General features: G+C 40.5%; 1 protein-coding gene across 15 annotated transcripts in view; it reads right to left on the reverse strand.

Annotated features, from left to right (window-relative positions):
* The window catches only part of mbnl1 (muscleblind-like splicing regulator 1), a 79,865-nt gene that overhangs the window by 17,977 nt on the left and 43,822 nt on the right, over positions 1 to 18,066 (reverse strand). For all 15 annotated transcript variants that reach the window (XM_088912689.1, XM_088912695.1, XM_088912688.1 and 12 more), the window contains exon 3: positions 2,312 to 2,482. In XM_088912689.1, the coding sequence (XP_088768815.1) occupies positions 2,312 to 2,482 (171 nt within the window). The remainder of the gene's footprint in view (positions 1 to 2,311; positions 2,483 to 18,066) is intronic.

The raw sequence follows: 18,066 nt of genomic DNA on the forward strand, positions 1-18,066 counted from the left end.
TTAAAATAAGCTCCCACACTAAAAAAAATGGTTTTCTTTCTTCTTTGCTATTTTTCATTCCACTCTCCTTGTGATTTAGTATAGGACTTGAATGTAATTTTAAGATCCATTACATATCACTTTTCAAAGCTTTCGTTACTCCCTCTAAAGTACATCTCCTTCAAACATTTAGCTTTCACTTATTCTGTCTCAGACAAGATAAGAAGCTTGACTGCTCCTGCAGAAACATTACCTTCTCCCTCCCCCTGAAGAGAAATAGAGCAGGAGAGTGAGAGAGTAAAAGAATGCTGTCTTTTTTGGCACAATGAGAAGAAAATCTTTACATGCATCATGGAGAAATCTAACGTATGTTTGAAATCTGCTAAACAAGGCGAATATTTTTTTTTTTGCTTAGCTTTCCATTTAAATTGCTTTGTGCTGCAGTTAATCTTACCCGGCCTTGTAAAGCATTAGCAAAAGCTTCTTTTACAGGTATGAAAGAAGGCATGCTCAGGTTTTTATTTAGAGGAGCAAGCCCTGACACTTGGACCCTACCTTGGATTTCACCTGGAGATCTAACGCAGAGAAAATGAATGCTGTGTCCTGCAGGACTACACACCAGTTCAAAAGCAGAGGATGGACAGAGGGTTCAGACGGAGAGGAGATATGCTCCCTCAGCAGAGAGAGTGATATATACCTTCTAACACACTGTATTAATATTTATATTAATTAAAATTTATATATAAGCCTCTGGCCTACATTAATAAAAACATTTATCACCGCATGCAGAACATTGTCCAAAATGCATACAAATCATATTTAATCACATGTGCAACTACTAAAGGCTTTTTGTGTATGAGCAAATACTTTCTTATGTCTGATAAATGGAGGAACTGGGAACAGTCTTTGGACAGAAAAAGAAAATGCTGCAGAGCTATAGATAACAGAGCCCTACATCTGTGGGAGTACACATGAGAAAGCATCACTTTTCTTTGGCTGAAACCCTCGGTGATTATCAGCGCAACTACTTTCCATCTCTGTCCCAGAGTCCTGAGAGGACCCAAGCTCTGACACTGCACCCACTAGCTCTCTCCCAGCCTCCAGACACCGAGCCAATGAGCCAGGCTGGGATTCTTCCCAGAGCTGTCCCAGACACCCGGATCATCTTACAGCACACAGCATGCAATGGGCTGGCATACAGGGCTGCTCCAAAACAGCGCAGGCATACAACCAACGCTCTGTCTCAGAACCACTACTCATCTACAGGTCCTGTATTTCTAACAGGCAACCAAAAATACCTCCCCATGTTTAACAGCTGAAGATCTAAGAGTTTATAAATCTCTAACTCTCATAATACGACCATTCCTTTAAAATGCATCATTTAAATAAGCTACATGTATCTGAAACAACATCAACAGAGAAATTTATTTGGCCAGTCTATGATTTCGCTAATATTTATCCAATTTGGAAAATGCATACAGAAAGCACTAAGGAATGCAAGTATCCTAAATATGACAGTAGTTGATCTGTTGACACATTAATTACTTTTCCATGCGAAAGATGGAAGTTCTAGATCTTCATGGGGTAACCGCTATTTCATATGTTCATATGTTATTGCAATGCTGGAACAAATTATTTAATTTAATTTTACTTTACTTTCATCTATTGTTTTCTCTTCTTATTAAAGGAATGGACCTTACTGCACATATTAGTACAATTCTGAACATTTCCTCAGCCTCTTCAGACTTTGAATATATTGTCATATAAATACTGTTGAATATAGCATGAAATGTTGTATCTTTTATGCTACATTTTAACAATGTAGGAAAATGTTAAACATTTAAAAGTCAATGTTTGTGCCCCCATAATGCTCGTGATGTAAAAATCATAAACACTTTTACAGCCTGCATTATTAATTACTGACTTATTTTAAGAATCAGCACCTCAAAATGGCCAAATGGGATCCTTTTCAGCTCGACCGTATTAAGGAATGTTAGCCAAGCTTAGCAGCTGAAGCTCGGCAGATTTGTTAATCCGACAAATAAAAGAGAGAGGGAATTTGTTTTTGAAACTTCATATCAACCCTACAGACGTTTGGTCAAATGTTAGAACAGCCCGGTCACAATTCCTCACTGTTACAGCTCCTCACTGTGCTCCAGTGAAACGCCAGCATCTGTCGGACATCTGACCCATCCGATCAGGTGTCCACGCTAGTCTGTCCCCCCTACCCCCCCCCCCCCACAAAGAAAAGAAAAAAAGTCCCTGGACCACATTTAGAGTTTGCGTCTGGGTCACCAGTTTTGTCTGATCAGCATCTGAAAGGCTCGCTTACCATAGGTTGTAGCTGTGTACCAGGCATCATGGCGTTGGCCAGCTGCATCTGCTGGGCTAGCATGGCCATGTTTTTCTGCTGGATCAGGTTATTGCGTCCATTTATCTCCAGCTGTGTTTTTAAGTGAGGAGGAGGGTGCAGATATTTGCAGTTTTCTCGTGAGCAGCGGCCCTGAGGAGACAAGGAAAACAAATAAGTGAAGAGACGAACAAAGGAACCAATACAAATCCGCAAACAGCTTCAAATTGCTTTCATTTCAGACGTGCAGAGAGAGCTCTCGAAGGCATCGATAGCTTTCTTTACTGGCACCAGATGCTGTCCTTTCGCTGGCTTGTGAGGGACAGTATGTGAAATAAATTAGCAGCTGCATAACAGATATGGCTTATTAGGCTCTTTCATATTAAAGGCAACCTGCACAGTTTCAGTCAACGTTTTCTCCAGCAAACAGAAGAGCAGCTCAGACTCCTCACCTTCTCACCTCCTGATTCACAATATGACAGAGGTTACCTTACAAGAATCAGAGAAGCAGAGAGGTCATTTAAATGTGTCTGATTCTATAAAGCAAGGATTGCTCCAGCTTGTACAATGCAATTTGCGTCTGACGGGAACATTGTTATTTTTTCACACCTCTATACATATTTCAATCACGCAGGGGGAGAAAAATATTCTCCTCCATGAATATTTAGCAGACTGAGCCTGAGGGTGTGTATGCCCACCCCCAGTAAGGAGACAGTATAATCACATTTAGCTGCACAAAGCTGTTGTCTGTCCCACAGAAAATAAAACCTGTAGTTCAGCTATAGAAATTTGCAGAAGTACATTAACTCCAATATACTATCAGAATGCATAGCATTCAAAGGTGATGCACTTGTGATGATTTGTGTTAGTAATTATAGTACTTTACTTATTTGTTTTAGCCTTTATAGTAATTAAAGTACAGTGCACCTCTCCTTTGGAATACTGTAGATGTATTGGCTGCATGTTTTTTAACCAAAAACGCTAAAGACCTTGTTTTGAGCAAACAACTGTCCCTGTTCCACCCTTTTCTCTACAGCTTTATTGATCAGCACTAATTGCAAAGGCGTTCTATTTTCAGCCACCCCATGGCTGTTGACTGAACTTCTACACTGGCCAACCACGGCTGACTGGTAGGAGCTGTAGGAATGGAAATTAGTTAATTAATCGGGACTAAAAGCTTAACGCAGCTTGTTGTCAAGCTATAATCTCAGAATCGCACCTCTCAGCAGATGATGATTGTTTGACAGCAACGTTTATTTCCCTGCAGGTCAATATTCACTGCACTTAGCTATAGAAGGCATGACTGCGAGTCTCTTTTATAAATCTCTAATGTGATACAGTTAGTAGTTTCGATTTAAGACCCTTTTTTAATTACATTTACATTGTCTGTTGTTTACATCAGTAAAACAGATGACATGCCAGCAGAAATGTTCATTTAATTCTTTCGTTCAATTACAAAAACCTATTCTCAGCCCTGGCTAATGCAGTAGATCATAAACAGCAGTTGCCCCCTTTTCCAGCTTTTAAGTCCAACCGCCTACTAGACTAATCATTCAATGACCTGCAGCTTTCATCATGTGAATACATTCTCAGTGCTCCTAGGGAACAGAAAATTCTGCATCCACAAATCGTGAAGAGGAAAATAACGAAACAGGTCAGTTGCATATGACTTCACTTGTACCAAAATTTCTAGGATGTCTGGAGAACCCCCTCACCGACACACCAAGAATGGATCTAACTGTTTTTGCACAGGTCAGAATACAGACTAAACAGTAGTAGGGCATGATGCAAAGAAATAAGAAATGCAATTATATCCTGGAAAAAAATTAAATGCACTGAAGGGTGCAAGAAGAAAAACTAGCATTTGTTTTCACTAACTGGCAAGAGCCCCACTTCGATCTTCAATGATCTCACGAGTGAAAGCCACACAGAGACACCAAGTGATCTCAGTCCATTTGCAAGGAACAGAGTACGGCAAAAGTAAAGACGACAACTGTTCCAATAATTCTTGCACAACTCACAGTTCCACAAAGACAGGGCTCTTGACTTATCCTAGCGACTGACCTCAAATTCTATCACCACCTGGACTTGAAATGAAATAGGGGTTGACTTCCAAACATATCTTAGATGTTCAAAAGGAAAACACATATAGAAATATTAATTTCTATATGCATATAGAAATACACATACATATGGGTAGGTAGGTCCCCTTTTCAGGCCATAAAGGCCCATGGGAGAATGGGGGGCAAGGGCCACCATTTTTCTTCAACCACCTGCGACTGGAGGTGGAGGTGATGTGGTCAGCATCATGGGCCAGACAGCCTATTACCCCCAGAAGGATTAACCCCCTGGTACTCACTTGGAAAGCAGGCTGAGTGGACCTGGGAGCTGTCTGGAAGGAATTAGAGCAAGCTCCATCGCATGTCCCTACCTGGGATTGAACCCAGGACCTTCAGGTAGGAGCCAGACACCCTTGCCATCTGAGCTACCAGGGCTCCAATACATATACATATAGAAAAACACATCTGTATCTGTTCATTGTACAGAATTACTTTTCCAAAAACAAACAACAAAGGAGGACACAAAAGCTCCAGGCTTCCTAGTGAAGCTCAGAGAGACAGTTCCATGAGTCCAATTAAATGACCCAGAAGAGCAAGAGAAAGGTTTCAGCCAAGAAGACGTTTCATCTTCTATCCGGCTTGTTTGGTATTAAGATGCTTATTGATCCGACGACCTTAGAAGTCCACCCATCACTGGAATGGATGATTTTGAAACCCGGCATTTACTCTTCAGAGAATGCAAAACATGAAACTGTGTCCCACCACAAAACAAACCCAGTCTCTTTCTTAAAAGTAAGGTCACGGTCCTAATTCCTCAACTCCTGAAATGTTGTGCAGTGCACCACTTTCACAGCATCCAAATCAATAACCCCTCAGAAAAATCAGCCATTAGCAGACCTGTGAGGAAGTTCATGCTGCAAGGAAATGCAAATTGTTAGAATGAATCTCTCTACATCAGAACTCCCGGGACATCATAACTAATGCCTACAGGCAGTGATATGTAACAGAGAGCAACAACGTTATCAAGACAAACTGTCAGAATCATAAGCTAAAAGGGGGTTAAGTTTTTTATGGCTTAGAAGGGAGCCATCAATTCAAGAATATCTCGTCTTTACAGAAAGCTTAAGAGTCTGAGTGAAAACAAGAGGTGAAAGGTGGTCAGAATCCTTCACAACATTTCAGATATGACATGTCGATGGCGAGTATAATGGACTGAAATGAAAAAATGTCTCACATCACTGGCAGACAGAAGGAGAATAATAGCACGTTGCCAAGCCAAGAGTTTATAGCACATGACTCCAGGGTGTTTTATACCCGGTTAATGAATATGTTTAGAGGTGCCAGGGAAATGTTAGGTCAACCCAAGCTGTAACTGACTACGATATTTGCATATTCATTTGTTTTTCAATGGACCCATTGGTTTCTGCAAAAGGAGGGCATCCTCCCTGTTATTATTGCTGACTTAACATGATATTATCTCGTCAGGTGCAATTAAAACAGTCTCTTGTTTGTCATTGTGAATATACGCAGCCTCAGATAGAAAAGAAAAGACCTATTATGATTATTAATTGCACTGCAGTTCTGCTGCAATTGAAGAGAGCTGAAGTGTTTACTGATGTAACTTTACTAGAAACGAAGCATGAGGTGCATACTTGTGCAGCATCAACTACAGGCTCACACTACGAGCATGTTTAAATGAAATTTCAAACGGGAAGAGAGAGGGTACTAGAAAGACAAAAAGCAAACTGCTTTGTTTATATATGTATATCAACTCCTTAGGAAACAATACAAAAGTTAGAAATCAATATAAAATGTTGTTTGTCTTGTGGTGCTTTTTCTCTACTGAAGTAAATGATATCACTGAATAACACTAGAAGCATAAGCACCACTTTTCAGCTTTGAAAATCCAGAGTTCTGAGCTGGGCTTTGAGACAACAGAAGAGCTATTTTCCTCATATTTCACTGGCCTTTGGACCTTTTCTCCTGGCTCCCTGGCCAAATGCTGGCCTCACAGGAGCTGAGCAAAGTTCTTGGATGAGAAACACATTTTTGTAGTGGGAAATCGTAAAAAAATAATAAAATACAAGAAAAAAGGCATGAAAATAAAAGCCACAAAAAAGCAGCTCTTCCATATTTATTTTTTGTTTCTATACAACATCAGATTTTGAAGTTGTTTCTAGAATGGCCTAGGCAGCAAGGATTGATAATTAACCTGTCAAATCAATCAACCAACCATCCAATCAACCAATCAATCAATACTGTACATCCTTTGAAATGCAAAGAGAAAAATTTTGTTCAACACGTGGCAGTAAATGTTCACTATAACATTGATTTTGAGGGGACACAAATGCAAATTGACTGGATTTTATTTCAAAATTATGTGACGAACCAGGAAAATTATATTGCTATATTGATTTCAATCACAGGTCTCAGAAATCATTCTATAAAAAGATATGTAAAAGAACGTGAATTATGAGACCCTTGGTTATTCCCTAATCATATCCTATTTATAATGCAGGACTCAAATGGGGAAATGTGAAACCGCAAACCTACACCAGCTGTAATATAATCAACTGGTAATAAAATGCTTCTCTAAAGCAGTAATGCATTAAGAAAGTTTTGGCGCTGAATAAGGCAAGTTAATGCCAAGAATGGCAATTAGAAATATGAATTTACATGCCCCATTTCTGCCCGTTTCACATGTTTGTTATCGATCTTTCTTTAAACAAAACTAACAGGTCTAAATCCAGCTGAACTATTGTACATTTGCAAAAAGTCACGTGTAAAAGGCCCATTATCTGTACTTTCAGATTAACTGCTATAGTCATGCATACAGGTTTTTATTTTATCATTATGTTGTTGTTTTTTTTAATTCCTCAGAATGACTGTCAATGAGTTATCTTCTCGCAAACTGAATTCTTTAAGCTGTCCCAACCGCCTTTACACGGCTGGGCAGAGGAGGCAAGAAAGTTGCTGCCTTTCATCTGGCAGCTGAGTTTCTCAGGTTGCCTATGTCCATACATCTGTTTATACTTATTCTAATAGCTAAACCTATTCTCATCCCTGTACAAGTGTCTGTACCAATGCCTGTGCTTTTATTACATTGCAGATACCTATATCAATGCCTTCTCTTACACCAATACCTACACCTATACTTATACTGTACCTGGTCCAAACCTTTTCTGCAAGGCCTTGTTCTTACTAAGACAGATGCTCTACAATCCCTGAAGTCTTCAAAGTACAGGGTAATGTGGTGCTTTTAGACAATTTGTGGAAGTGAAACAAAAAGGTAAACAAAGTGTGAGGCTATAAAGGTAAGACCATAGAATATAAATCAAGGGACATTCTGTTTAAATGGAATAATGCACTTGTAAGGCCTCATTTCGAAAAATTGTGCTCATTTGTAGTCAAAACACCCTAGAAAAGATATTGCTGCTTTGGAATCAGTCCAGAGAAGAGTAACTGGATACATTCTGGAACTTAAAAGAAATGTCCGACGCTGACACTGAACCGTTTCAGTCTTGACCATGGAGACCATGTTAGGCCACATCCTTAATCCTTAACCAGCAGATGTCTTCAGAATGGGCAGTGAAACCCGTGAGCCAGAGGAAACTACGTAGAAGTGCAGTTAAAACCAAGAGCCCGAGGTAATTCTTTACCCAAAGGGTTGTGGGAGTGTGGAACAGCTGTCCAGCCTTGTTGTTAAGGCTGATGCCCTGGCCCTAGATCAATTAGATACTGACAAACAGAAAGGCTGGACGGGTCGAATGGGTCATTCGCAACTATTCTTAAACTCTCACTTCCTGGATTAGCTGTTACATCTGCTTCATTTGGGGAACAGAGTTTGACTCACTGGATTAGAGTTTATGAAAAATAAAAATGAGCCTGACATCATCTGGTGTCACATTTCCCATCCTGTAGGTCTTGATTTTGACAACAGCACTCATGATGCTGCTGGAGAAGAGTAACTCGGCCCAGATCCAGGGAACACAAAAAACGACGGTTAGTGCCTCGCACAGTAACTCTTCTGACACATACAGTAACATGGCATTCTCCTCTCTTCACCCTGGAGATGCACTTAAATGTAGGGATTCTGCTTTTATTTCTAATTACTCAAAAATGTTTGGAGAAAAGTCGCTGAAAGACTGGTTCCTTTGCACTTAACAGACATGACACAGCAGCTCAATGTCTGAGTCCTCTGACCAGGCAATGAGCTCTCTGTGAAGGAAGACGGCGCTCTCCGGTCTGTGTGCACGTCCACTTTCTGGGTTACGGTCAGCGAAGCTGCCTCACTGCCACAGTATGGTCAGGACGTCTGCTTCAGGAACTACCTCATGGACTCCTGTCACAACGGCACTGTCTTGATTACTTAGAGGGGACTGGAACCACCTACACTGTATACTGAAGGTCTGGCCCATGTAATACATCAGAGCTGTCCCATGTGTGACCCTTTCAATCCACTCCACTGCAGAACCTTAACACAACTAGCGGTTCAACTGTTTGCCTATTGACCTGGCTAATGATCAATTCATTAATCATACATTCCTGAGATCATACAGCACTCTTCTTCACATAAGATCCAAAAGTGCTTCACATAAAGGAGGGGTCCCACTTCATTAACCCCCTAAGCGGGTGATACACAGCCATACTGTACCAGCAGCCCCAATACACAGCAGATCAGGGGGCTTGGAAGAAGCTGCTTCAGCAATTGCCTGAGGGCTCTGCAAGCCCAAAACAGAACACCTCTACTCGTATGGAACGGCGCCATGGGATCTTTAACAACCATGGAGTCAGGACTTCGGTTCAAGGGCTCATCTTAAAGACGACACCTTCTACAACACGGAGCTCCCAGTCACGGTACTGAGGCAGTGGACTGGAAACATCTGGTCCTGCAGGAAAAGCGCCATTTACAACAGCCACCGGGCTTAGCTAGAGGACTGCCATCCCAGTACTGAACAGTACTCAGACATCCTGAAGCCAGAGCCCCTACAAATAAACCTGATCATTATTTGTAATACGGAGTGGGTGTCTTGTCTGGCTCGGTGTAATTTAACACCAAGTCAAATAGATACTTTTTAGTCCCCGATTTAGTTAAAAAAGCACTGTTTACAATTTGTTTGGTTTTTTTGTCAATGCATGCATTGCCTTCCCTCTCTGAATGAAACAGCTTTTAAAGTTCCTGAAACACCCGTTTTACCTACTTTTAAATCTGTACGCCACAGCTTAAGCATAGTAAGTTGCAGTCTGCAGTCTTTTCAGCAATGGCCGAGTGGTCATTACTGTAAAACCGCTATCAATTCAAGGAAATTAAAGACATGGGATGCTGCAGACCTTCAACAGCTCTGACAATGTTTAAGAGGATTAAGTTATTTTTATCCATACTGACTAAAAACGGATTTAATTGTAATTACATCCACGGTATTTTAAGGGGAGGTATCGCGTGATAGATATGTTAATTCAAGCACAAAGTGGTTTGTATATGTATATACAACATGTATATCTTGTAAAAAAAACCAAAGTGGTATCTGGAATATATTTATGTGTTCTTTTTTACAGGATAAATATATGCACTTCAGATATATATGTATAGATATACAGTACACTGTACGCATATTCAGAATTTGAAAAAACACACTTTGTAATGTATGTAAAAGTGCTATTAGAAAGGATATCAGAGAGGGATATTATGAAAATAAGAACGACAGGAAGGCCGTGGAAGCAGAGGAGTGTCGATACGTGCTTGTTTCTACACGTACTGATGTCAGTCACGCCAATGGCAGCCACTCCAATGCCAGGAAATGCACAGGTGCAGGCTGTCTTCAGCTGATGGCTTCCCTCTGATATCATATCAGGAGTCCAGGAGACAGCCCAGGCTCCCAATGGTCTCCTCTCATTTGTGATCCTTCCTACTATATGTGCTCACTGTTAAATAACATTTTTCATACAAGAGATCTGCACATAGTGAAAACAAGACAGGGGTCTGTCCTGTACCTGTAGCCACTGGTCCCAAGGAAAGAGAAAGGAAAACTGAATATAGATCATGCCATGTCCTGACTAAAAATTGTTTAAGATCTCTTAATTACTTTGATCCCTTCATGTACAGATTGATAATCAATAATACATAACAGCAAACAAAGGAACAGCAATTAATTCCCCTAAGCTGACTTACTACAATAATATCACAAGATAAATATGATCATGGCCACCTATCCAGAATTCTAATGGCTTCTTTGGCTCAGCACACAGGCCCGTTGGCCTGGCCTTGAAACAGGATGGTGGCTTTCCCACACACAAGCTCACACGAATGTCCTGTAACTCACACTCCCTGCTACATGTGCACGTGGGTTTTCTTCAGGCACTTTGGTTTTCTCCCGTCTTCCAAAGACATGCAGTCTAGCTCCACAGGTGTCTCTAAACTGTCCCTGTACGTGTGTGTGCGTGTGTGTGTGTGTGTGTGTGGGCTCATGAGTGGACCGGCATCCTGTTTATCTGTGCACTTCCCCACTGAGACTTTGTGCTTCTGGGATGGGCCCTGGGTTTGCCATAACCCCTATGAGGAATTAGTCACTTTCACAAAATGAATGGATGGAATATTGAAAAATGAAAGGTACCGCACATTTTTATTACAAGCCTATTTTTTACCAGTAGCAGTATGTGTTTTAAGTTTAGGGCTTTTCGTTGCCAACTGCAGTCAACCAAACCTGGCCTTCATTTTACCTTCCACAGATTCCAGAGATCTCAAGAAGAAATAAAATTCTGTTTTTCCATTAGTACCAATCAGATATACTTCATCGACAATTTAGATCTTTCATGAAACACCCTCCAAAAGCCATGAATATACATCTTGATTAAAACTAAATATATGTGCTGTAAATATAAATATATTAATACTGTTAGACATGTAGAAATTCTTCCATATGCTAGAAGTGGCACTCTGGTGTTAAGTCCTACAGTATTTACAGTAGATACTTTGTCAAAGGAGGTAGTATAGGGTGAGAGAAGACACTACTAGCACTATACATAATTTCCTGTAAATTAACATGTTTTTAGGAAGAAGAAAAAGTAATTCAGTCCATATTTGGTTACTCACTTAAGTGCACATGTGACATGAGGTCATACTGAAACAGGAATTTATAAATGAGCTTTTAAAAATCAACCAGATCCAACTGCACCAAGATGAAATATAGTTTATAAATAACTGAGTGTGCAATCACTGTCTGGTCTGTGAATTTTTCCTAGGTTACTTATTGTTTTTAATAAAAACAGGGCAGCATTCTAATTCCCTGATGAAATGGTATTTGCTTTAATACCTCGCAATACAGCAAGCAGGATGATTCATGAACACATGTTAACTAAACCCTTATAGCTGCTTCAACACAGCTACTGTTTTTCCGTGCAACCACTGCCTCTACTAAGCATGCTGCAGATAGACAGGTACTGTGGTGAACGGTGCTGAGACACGCAGTGGAATTCAGTTTGCACAAGCCTTAGTTGGATTCACTTAAAACAAATTCAAAAAGAAAAAAATACGCTCTTTGCCATTTTCTTTAGCCAAATCGTTTTTCACTGTCAATGCTAAAAAAAATTATTTGCTAGTTGATACAGATAGCATCGATACGAAGCTGGATGTTGATCCTATACAACTACGGTGCAAAATGACTAACTTGCAGTACATCATTAGAATCATTTCATGGGAACTGGAAATGGCCCCACACTGGAATTCTTTCTTTATTGCTAACACTGCAGATTTGCTTTGAAAGTCTGAGGTACAAAATGGATGATTTTGTAATGATTTTGGCTTCAGGCAAAATATTTGTTTTGCATAGATGAGCTAAGTGCACTGTTATACTCCGTACATGGTGGTATTGAAGAACTGCTCATTTGTAACTTCTGAAAGGGCAAATACAATCACTAATTATTCTTCACCAACATAACATCATCAGCATTTGTATGCCAAGCACTGTGCAAAATGCAATGTATTGCACAGTAGCACACAGATAATATACTTATCCAATAAAACCGAGTTCAACTAAATTTTAGATTACAAGCTATGATACTGTAGGTCTTTAATGGAGTTCTGAAAATCTCCATAGTCACAGAGTCTCTAATGGATTTAATGGACAGTGAGGTGCTTTCACCCACAGTGTGGAACCTGGTCTTCGGCAGGAGTAAGCAGGCCTGAATCAGCAGGTATCTGATTAAGTGATGGGCTATACTCACACACTAAATCCTTAAGATCACCTGGAGCTGGACTGTTCAGTTCAATATACACGAGCAGGAGAACCTTTAATTCCACTGTAAATGTCACAGGAAGCCAGTGCAGGTGACAGAGGACAAGATTGGAATACGGATGCAGATGGGTGTTAGTTTGCACATGAGCAATTCTGGACATACTGAAGCACAGTTAGTACCTTAGCAGACATCCCAGAAAGTAAAGTGTTCCATAAGCATAATTGTGATAAAATACAGACAGACAAAGCACAGGCCTCAAGCAATGTAGTTAGGCAAGTGGAAAAAAGGTGCTCTTGTGACATTCCTAACATATAGTACAATGTTTCTAACTTCTGTCAAGAGCTTAATTTCAGCACCATCAACGGCGCCAAAGCCAGCATCTTTGCCAAGGTGACATTAGGAGCCCATCAGCATAACCTCAGTCATGTTACATTTTTGTTTAGGGAAGTTATATTGCATTAACTTCATGACTTGTCAGTTTTAAACAGATACCTGTAAACAGCGGAAAACCCAGTAGTATGTTGTTTAGTCTGCTAGTAAATCTGATTTTCACCATCTTAGCAATTCCATGATGATTAATATTTTCACTTAATAAAAAAATCAGCAAAGGTCCCAGCTCAGAGCCCTGTGGAACACCCAAACCATGTGGGATAACCTAAGATTCAAACCAGTCAGGATTTGGGAACTGGGAACTAGCTACACTAACAAAGTGAAATACCAGTGATGAGATGTATTTTAAAAATAAAATGGGCAACTTTGGATGTTACGAGAGGTGTCCAAATGATACCATAGAGGGGGAAAACACAGTAACTGGTACTTGATTCCATTTACATATTGTTTGAACTAGACAGTCTCAGCTGGTGGACAGAAAACCCAGCTTCGTACTGGTTCAGTATATTGTAAAATTTGTAGACTATAGTGGCAGGACGACAAACCTCAGGTTTCTCAAGGTACAGTATAGATGCCATTAGTCCATTTAGTCTAGAAATATTAGCTAATGATGAGCACCTCAGAAAGGGAACATAAGATACTTACACAATCACTTAAAGGCCAACCACACATCAGATGCAATACCATATGTTTGGACAAAAAATAGACAAACTTGAACAGTTCTGCTAGAGAGAAAGAAAAAAAATGATATGCATGATCTGTTTTAGATTATTATTCCTTGTGTTCACTACATAAATCAAATTGTTATTTTAGTTACTGCTACAACTCATAACCGAAATGAAATGCTGTTATTGTGCCTTCATGCAACACAGTGTCTACACACACAAGTGCACAATGGTACCACTTGCATTTTAGAGTTCCAGGGGCAGAAAAGGTGAAAAATTATGTATAAAGAAGTCCTGTGAAGATTGTTACCTCTTTTAAAGTGTGAAACCACTGGTACCCTTTAGAAATTACGAGAAAAACAAGGAGAGCAACAGGCTGCATCTTTTGCTCAAGGGTACAGATCGTAACCCAGCTTCGTTAGTTCTGCTCTGCTTGCTCTGCATGAGATACTGCTGCTTAATGTGTCTCTGTTTCACGAAGGCCTGACAAAGGTGACTGCTGCAAGTCCAAGTGTGTGTGAAGCATATTTCTCTCCAGCTGTTATTCCAATCTAAGTCTTTTTTATGAATCCTCTGAAAGAGGACGCAAAGACAGCATCGTCCTGGTGAGTCTTATCTAGCCCTGCACTGCATTTGTGCAAAGCTTTGTCATTTAAAATATGCATCATCTTCTGTATTCCCAGGGTATCATCTGTATCTGTCATTGCATGTCCTCCAAGACCCAGATACCAGACAGCCCTGGTGTTGGGTTCACCCCCAGTTTAAGACTATATGGGCCCCAATCACAAATGATTCTCAAAGGTCAAAATTAGATGTTTGTTAATACATTTCCACAGCAGAGGCTTTATAGGGTTGTGCTATAGAAGAGTGGGCCAGGCTCTGGGTTCACAAGAGGGATGTTGTGTGTTCATATCCCAGGTGGAGCACTGCTGTTATACCCTTGACTAAGGCACTAGACTCAGATTGCATCTGTTTACTGTACCAAGCCACTTCAGATAAAAGCATAAGTCAAAAAAGTAATATTACCCATGATTTAAGTGGTATTCACAAAGGTGAATTATATTTAAGACTTTCAATGGAAAGTGTTAGCAGTATAAGATGCTGCTTATCTGAAGAGGCACAGCTATCACGATAAGGAGTGGCTGAAGATAAGGCACGTCTTAGGGAAACTACACCGTACAGGAGGCTACATGTCCTGTTGCAAAACACTTTTACAAGCCAGCTTTTTCTCATAAATAATAATAATACCAGCTTGTCCATCAGATTCCAACGTGCATGTAGGTATAGTTGCATTTTATGGATACAAAGAATTCATCTCAATAGCCTCATTAGTGCTAGTTTCTACATCAATTGAATATATTGGTATATATTTTGCAAATTCAACATTTTGCAATAAACAAATCATCTTATTTTTAAGTATAACCCCACATGGTCTTCAATTGCAGGACCCTTCTCGTCATGGTTTGTGAATACAGTGTTTTATGGTCTGCTCCTAATCTATGGCAAAGATGTGTCTTACCACTTAAGAACCTTTTGAGAATGTGGCCATTAAACTGCAGGAGTTAGCATTGCAAGCCAAACTCGAGAGCCTGTTTCACTGCGTAAAATGCATACAATATATACACCAGTGGGGGTACATTGTCACATTGTCCAGGGTCATAATTTTCCCAAAACTGGGACTCATGGACCACATCCCAAAACAATACAATTAGCACCTTGCACCTGGAACTCCTTAACGCTCCCCATAGTAAAATGCTCTACCACTGGTATCACGCCTAGCACAGACAATATCTAAGGGAGCCCGAGAACTTCAAATATGCCAGTGAACAAAGTGACGCACAGTGGATGAACCTGCGTTGCATGGATGAACCTACCTAATGTGCACTTAAACAATGTGTTAAACCTACAGCACAAGGCAAAGTTATAACCAGGCAGTTAATGGGTTGATTTATTCAAGACAGACTTTGTGGGTGAACTGTATTGAAAAACTATCAAAAGAGAAACAGATATTTTATTTTCAGAAGCCCTCGGGTGCCCAGTTCATGGTTCTTGAGCTGCCAAAGAGCATGTGAAAAATAGCAAAGCCATACAGTCTACTCTAGAGATACTTCAGGCTGCTGTTATATACCATCTCTGGAAATGTGACCTCTGGGTAAATTCTGACAGTGTGTCAATGTTTCAGAGAACTCTAATATTTGCTAAGACTGTGCTTTGCTATGCCATACACATATTCTATTCGACTAATGACTTATTGAATAATGTTCTTCACAAACTGCGCCAAACAAGACTTAAGACGCCAGTCAAGGAATCAAGACATATTCTGGAAGAGGGCATTTTCTGTTAAACACAATGTAACAACGCTGGCAGTTCCTGCTGAATTGTGTTAATAGTTAATGTGTGTGTTCCATGGGAGAGTAGAGCAAAATCAAACCAGTCTTCAAAAGAACTGGGGTCTATAGGAAAATAGCTTTGGTTTTCCAACTGCACGTGCATAACACTTTAACTGTCAGCTGCAAATGCAAAATAACTACAGACTTGCCAATACTTCACAAAATAAAGTGTCAGTGTTATATTTTTACCCTTTAACCTACAGAAAACCCGTCTCTGAACAATATTTTGAATGACTGCCCAGTTGAACAGAAACACAAAGGGTCATTTCTGCTGAGCTCTGGTATTAGTATCACTAACACCACTCTAACAGGGTAGGGCCTTCACACAAACTTTTAGCTGATATCTGTGAATGCCATACAGTGAGCTCCAGCATGTTAAAGGACTCCTTCATCATAAATCCTAACCTTTGACCCATCACGTTCAACGACACAGACATTTCTTGTCTTTCTGTGGATTCTGTAAACATGTCTGCTTCTTTGCTAGTCTTCTAGAACATCTGCAAAATTCAGGATATGTATTAATGAAGCAAATGTTGTTCAAGAACGAAAGTTCGATTGCAGAAGGGCTAAATGGAAGACTTAGAAAACTCATGGGTTCATTTTGAGGGCATTATTGATGGCACAGAATGAGTCAAGGAAGCAAGAAAACATTTCATCCTAGCCCTTTCTTTTTAATACAGACAAATGCACAATAAACCAAACCTGGCCAGCAGGAAGACTGTGTAAGCAATAGATTTGAAATTCGTCATTTCAAGCAGTGAATACATTAAAAAAAAATCCAAAACTTTATGTGTGCAGAATAATAAAATCTGTTTGTCCGAGGTGGTAACAGAATGCTTGGCTAGTTCTTGCATATTAGAACTGCAAAACTCAAACAGCCATGCAGGGAAAGATGGTAACTGTAATAGGAACCAAGAAAGTAGCCATTACAGTACTGTGCAGCCCACTGGTCAGCACGGGGGAGATAATCTTCCTCAGTTAGGAAACTAACAGGGGACGATGATGTGCAAGCAGGGCTGCAGACCTTTCTGGACTCAGACATTGCTGACAGTGAATACCAGCATAACTACTGCGCTGAGCTCCTCTGATGCCAATTAGCGCTGCACCAGTCAGAGTGACAGCCAAGATGTCCTTTACATCTTGAGCAAACAGAGCTTAGGGCACCAGCCAGTTAGAGACTGCCACAGAACGATTCCCCTTAAAGCTCTACGTCTTTTTGCATCTTGCTTTCCTTCCCTTTGATTTAAAGTAGGACAACAGAAAAGCCAGTAATAATACAGTTATAATGCTGTCTGTCAATAATAATAATGAGGTTCTCTATATGCATCGATGCCCTTGTTAGAGAAGGGTTCTGTCCCCAAAGGCCAGGCAGAACTGGCAGTGGAGCTTTCGCTGAAATTGAGTGGAAAATGGAGGACGAGGGCCCTCCTACAGGCCACAACACATTAGGACAAGCGCGGAAGTGCCAGGCCTGCTGTCTTCCAGCGTGTTAAACAGCCCCTGGTGCAGTAAGGCACCCCAGCCGAACAATAAAGACTAACCACGCTGAAAACAGTCGCCACCGTTATATAAACCCCCGGCAGGTCAGCGCCACGGTCAGGTTTTTGGGCGGATAAACAGAGCAAGGTGTTTGGAAGAAAATGTAGCCCATATTACCCCCAGCGATACGCACATGCCCAGTACACGCTCAGGAAAGCCTACAGCACAGAGGCGCGCCTACAGCTGGTGATTTTACATGCTGTTGGTCATGCTGCCAAACACATAACCAGAGAAAAGATAACTACCCCAAATAATTGCACAGAATACACTCATCAGCTTTGTCTCACATTTCTCCTGATTCAGGCATGCAACAGCAGGCTTTCTCATGCTGGCAATGTAAGATTAGCAATACCTTTCTCTGATTTTAGGGGTGGGTGTGAATTTTTATCTCCACATTTTGAAAGACTAAAAAAAAACAAATGTGAAACCATAAATGAAGGCATTTAAAGGCTGGATGAAAA

The sequence above is a fragment of the Atractosteus spatula genome, chromosome 4, assembly GCF_055471065.1.
Source record: "Atractosteus spatula isolate fAtrSpa1 chromosome 4, fAtrSpa1.hap1, whole genome shotgun sequence".
NCBI lineage: Eukaryota > Metazoa > Chordata > Actinopteri > Semionotiformes > Lepisosteidae > Atractosteus > Atractosteus spatula.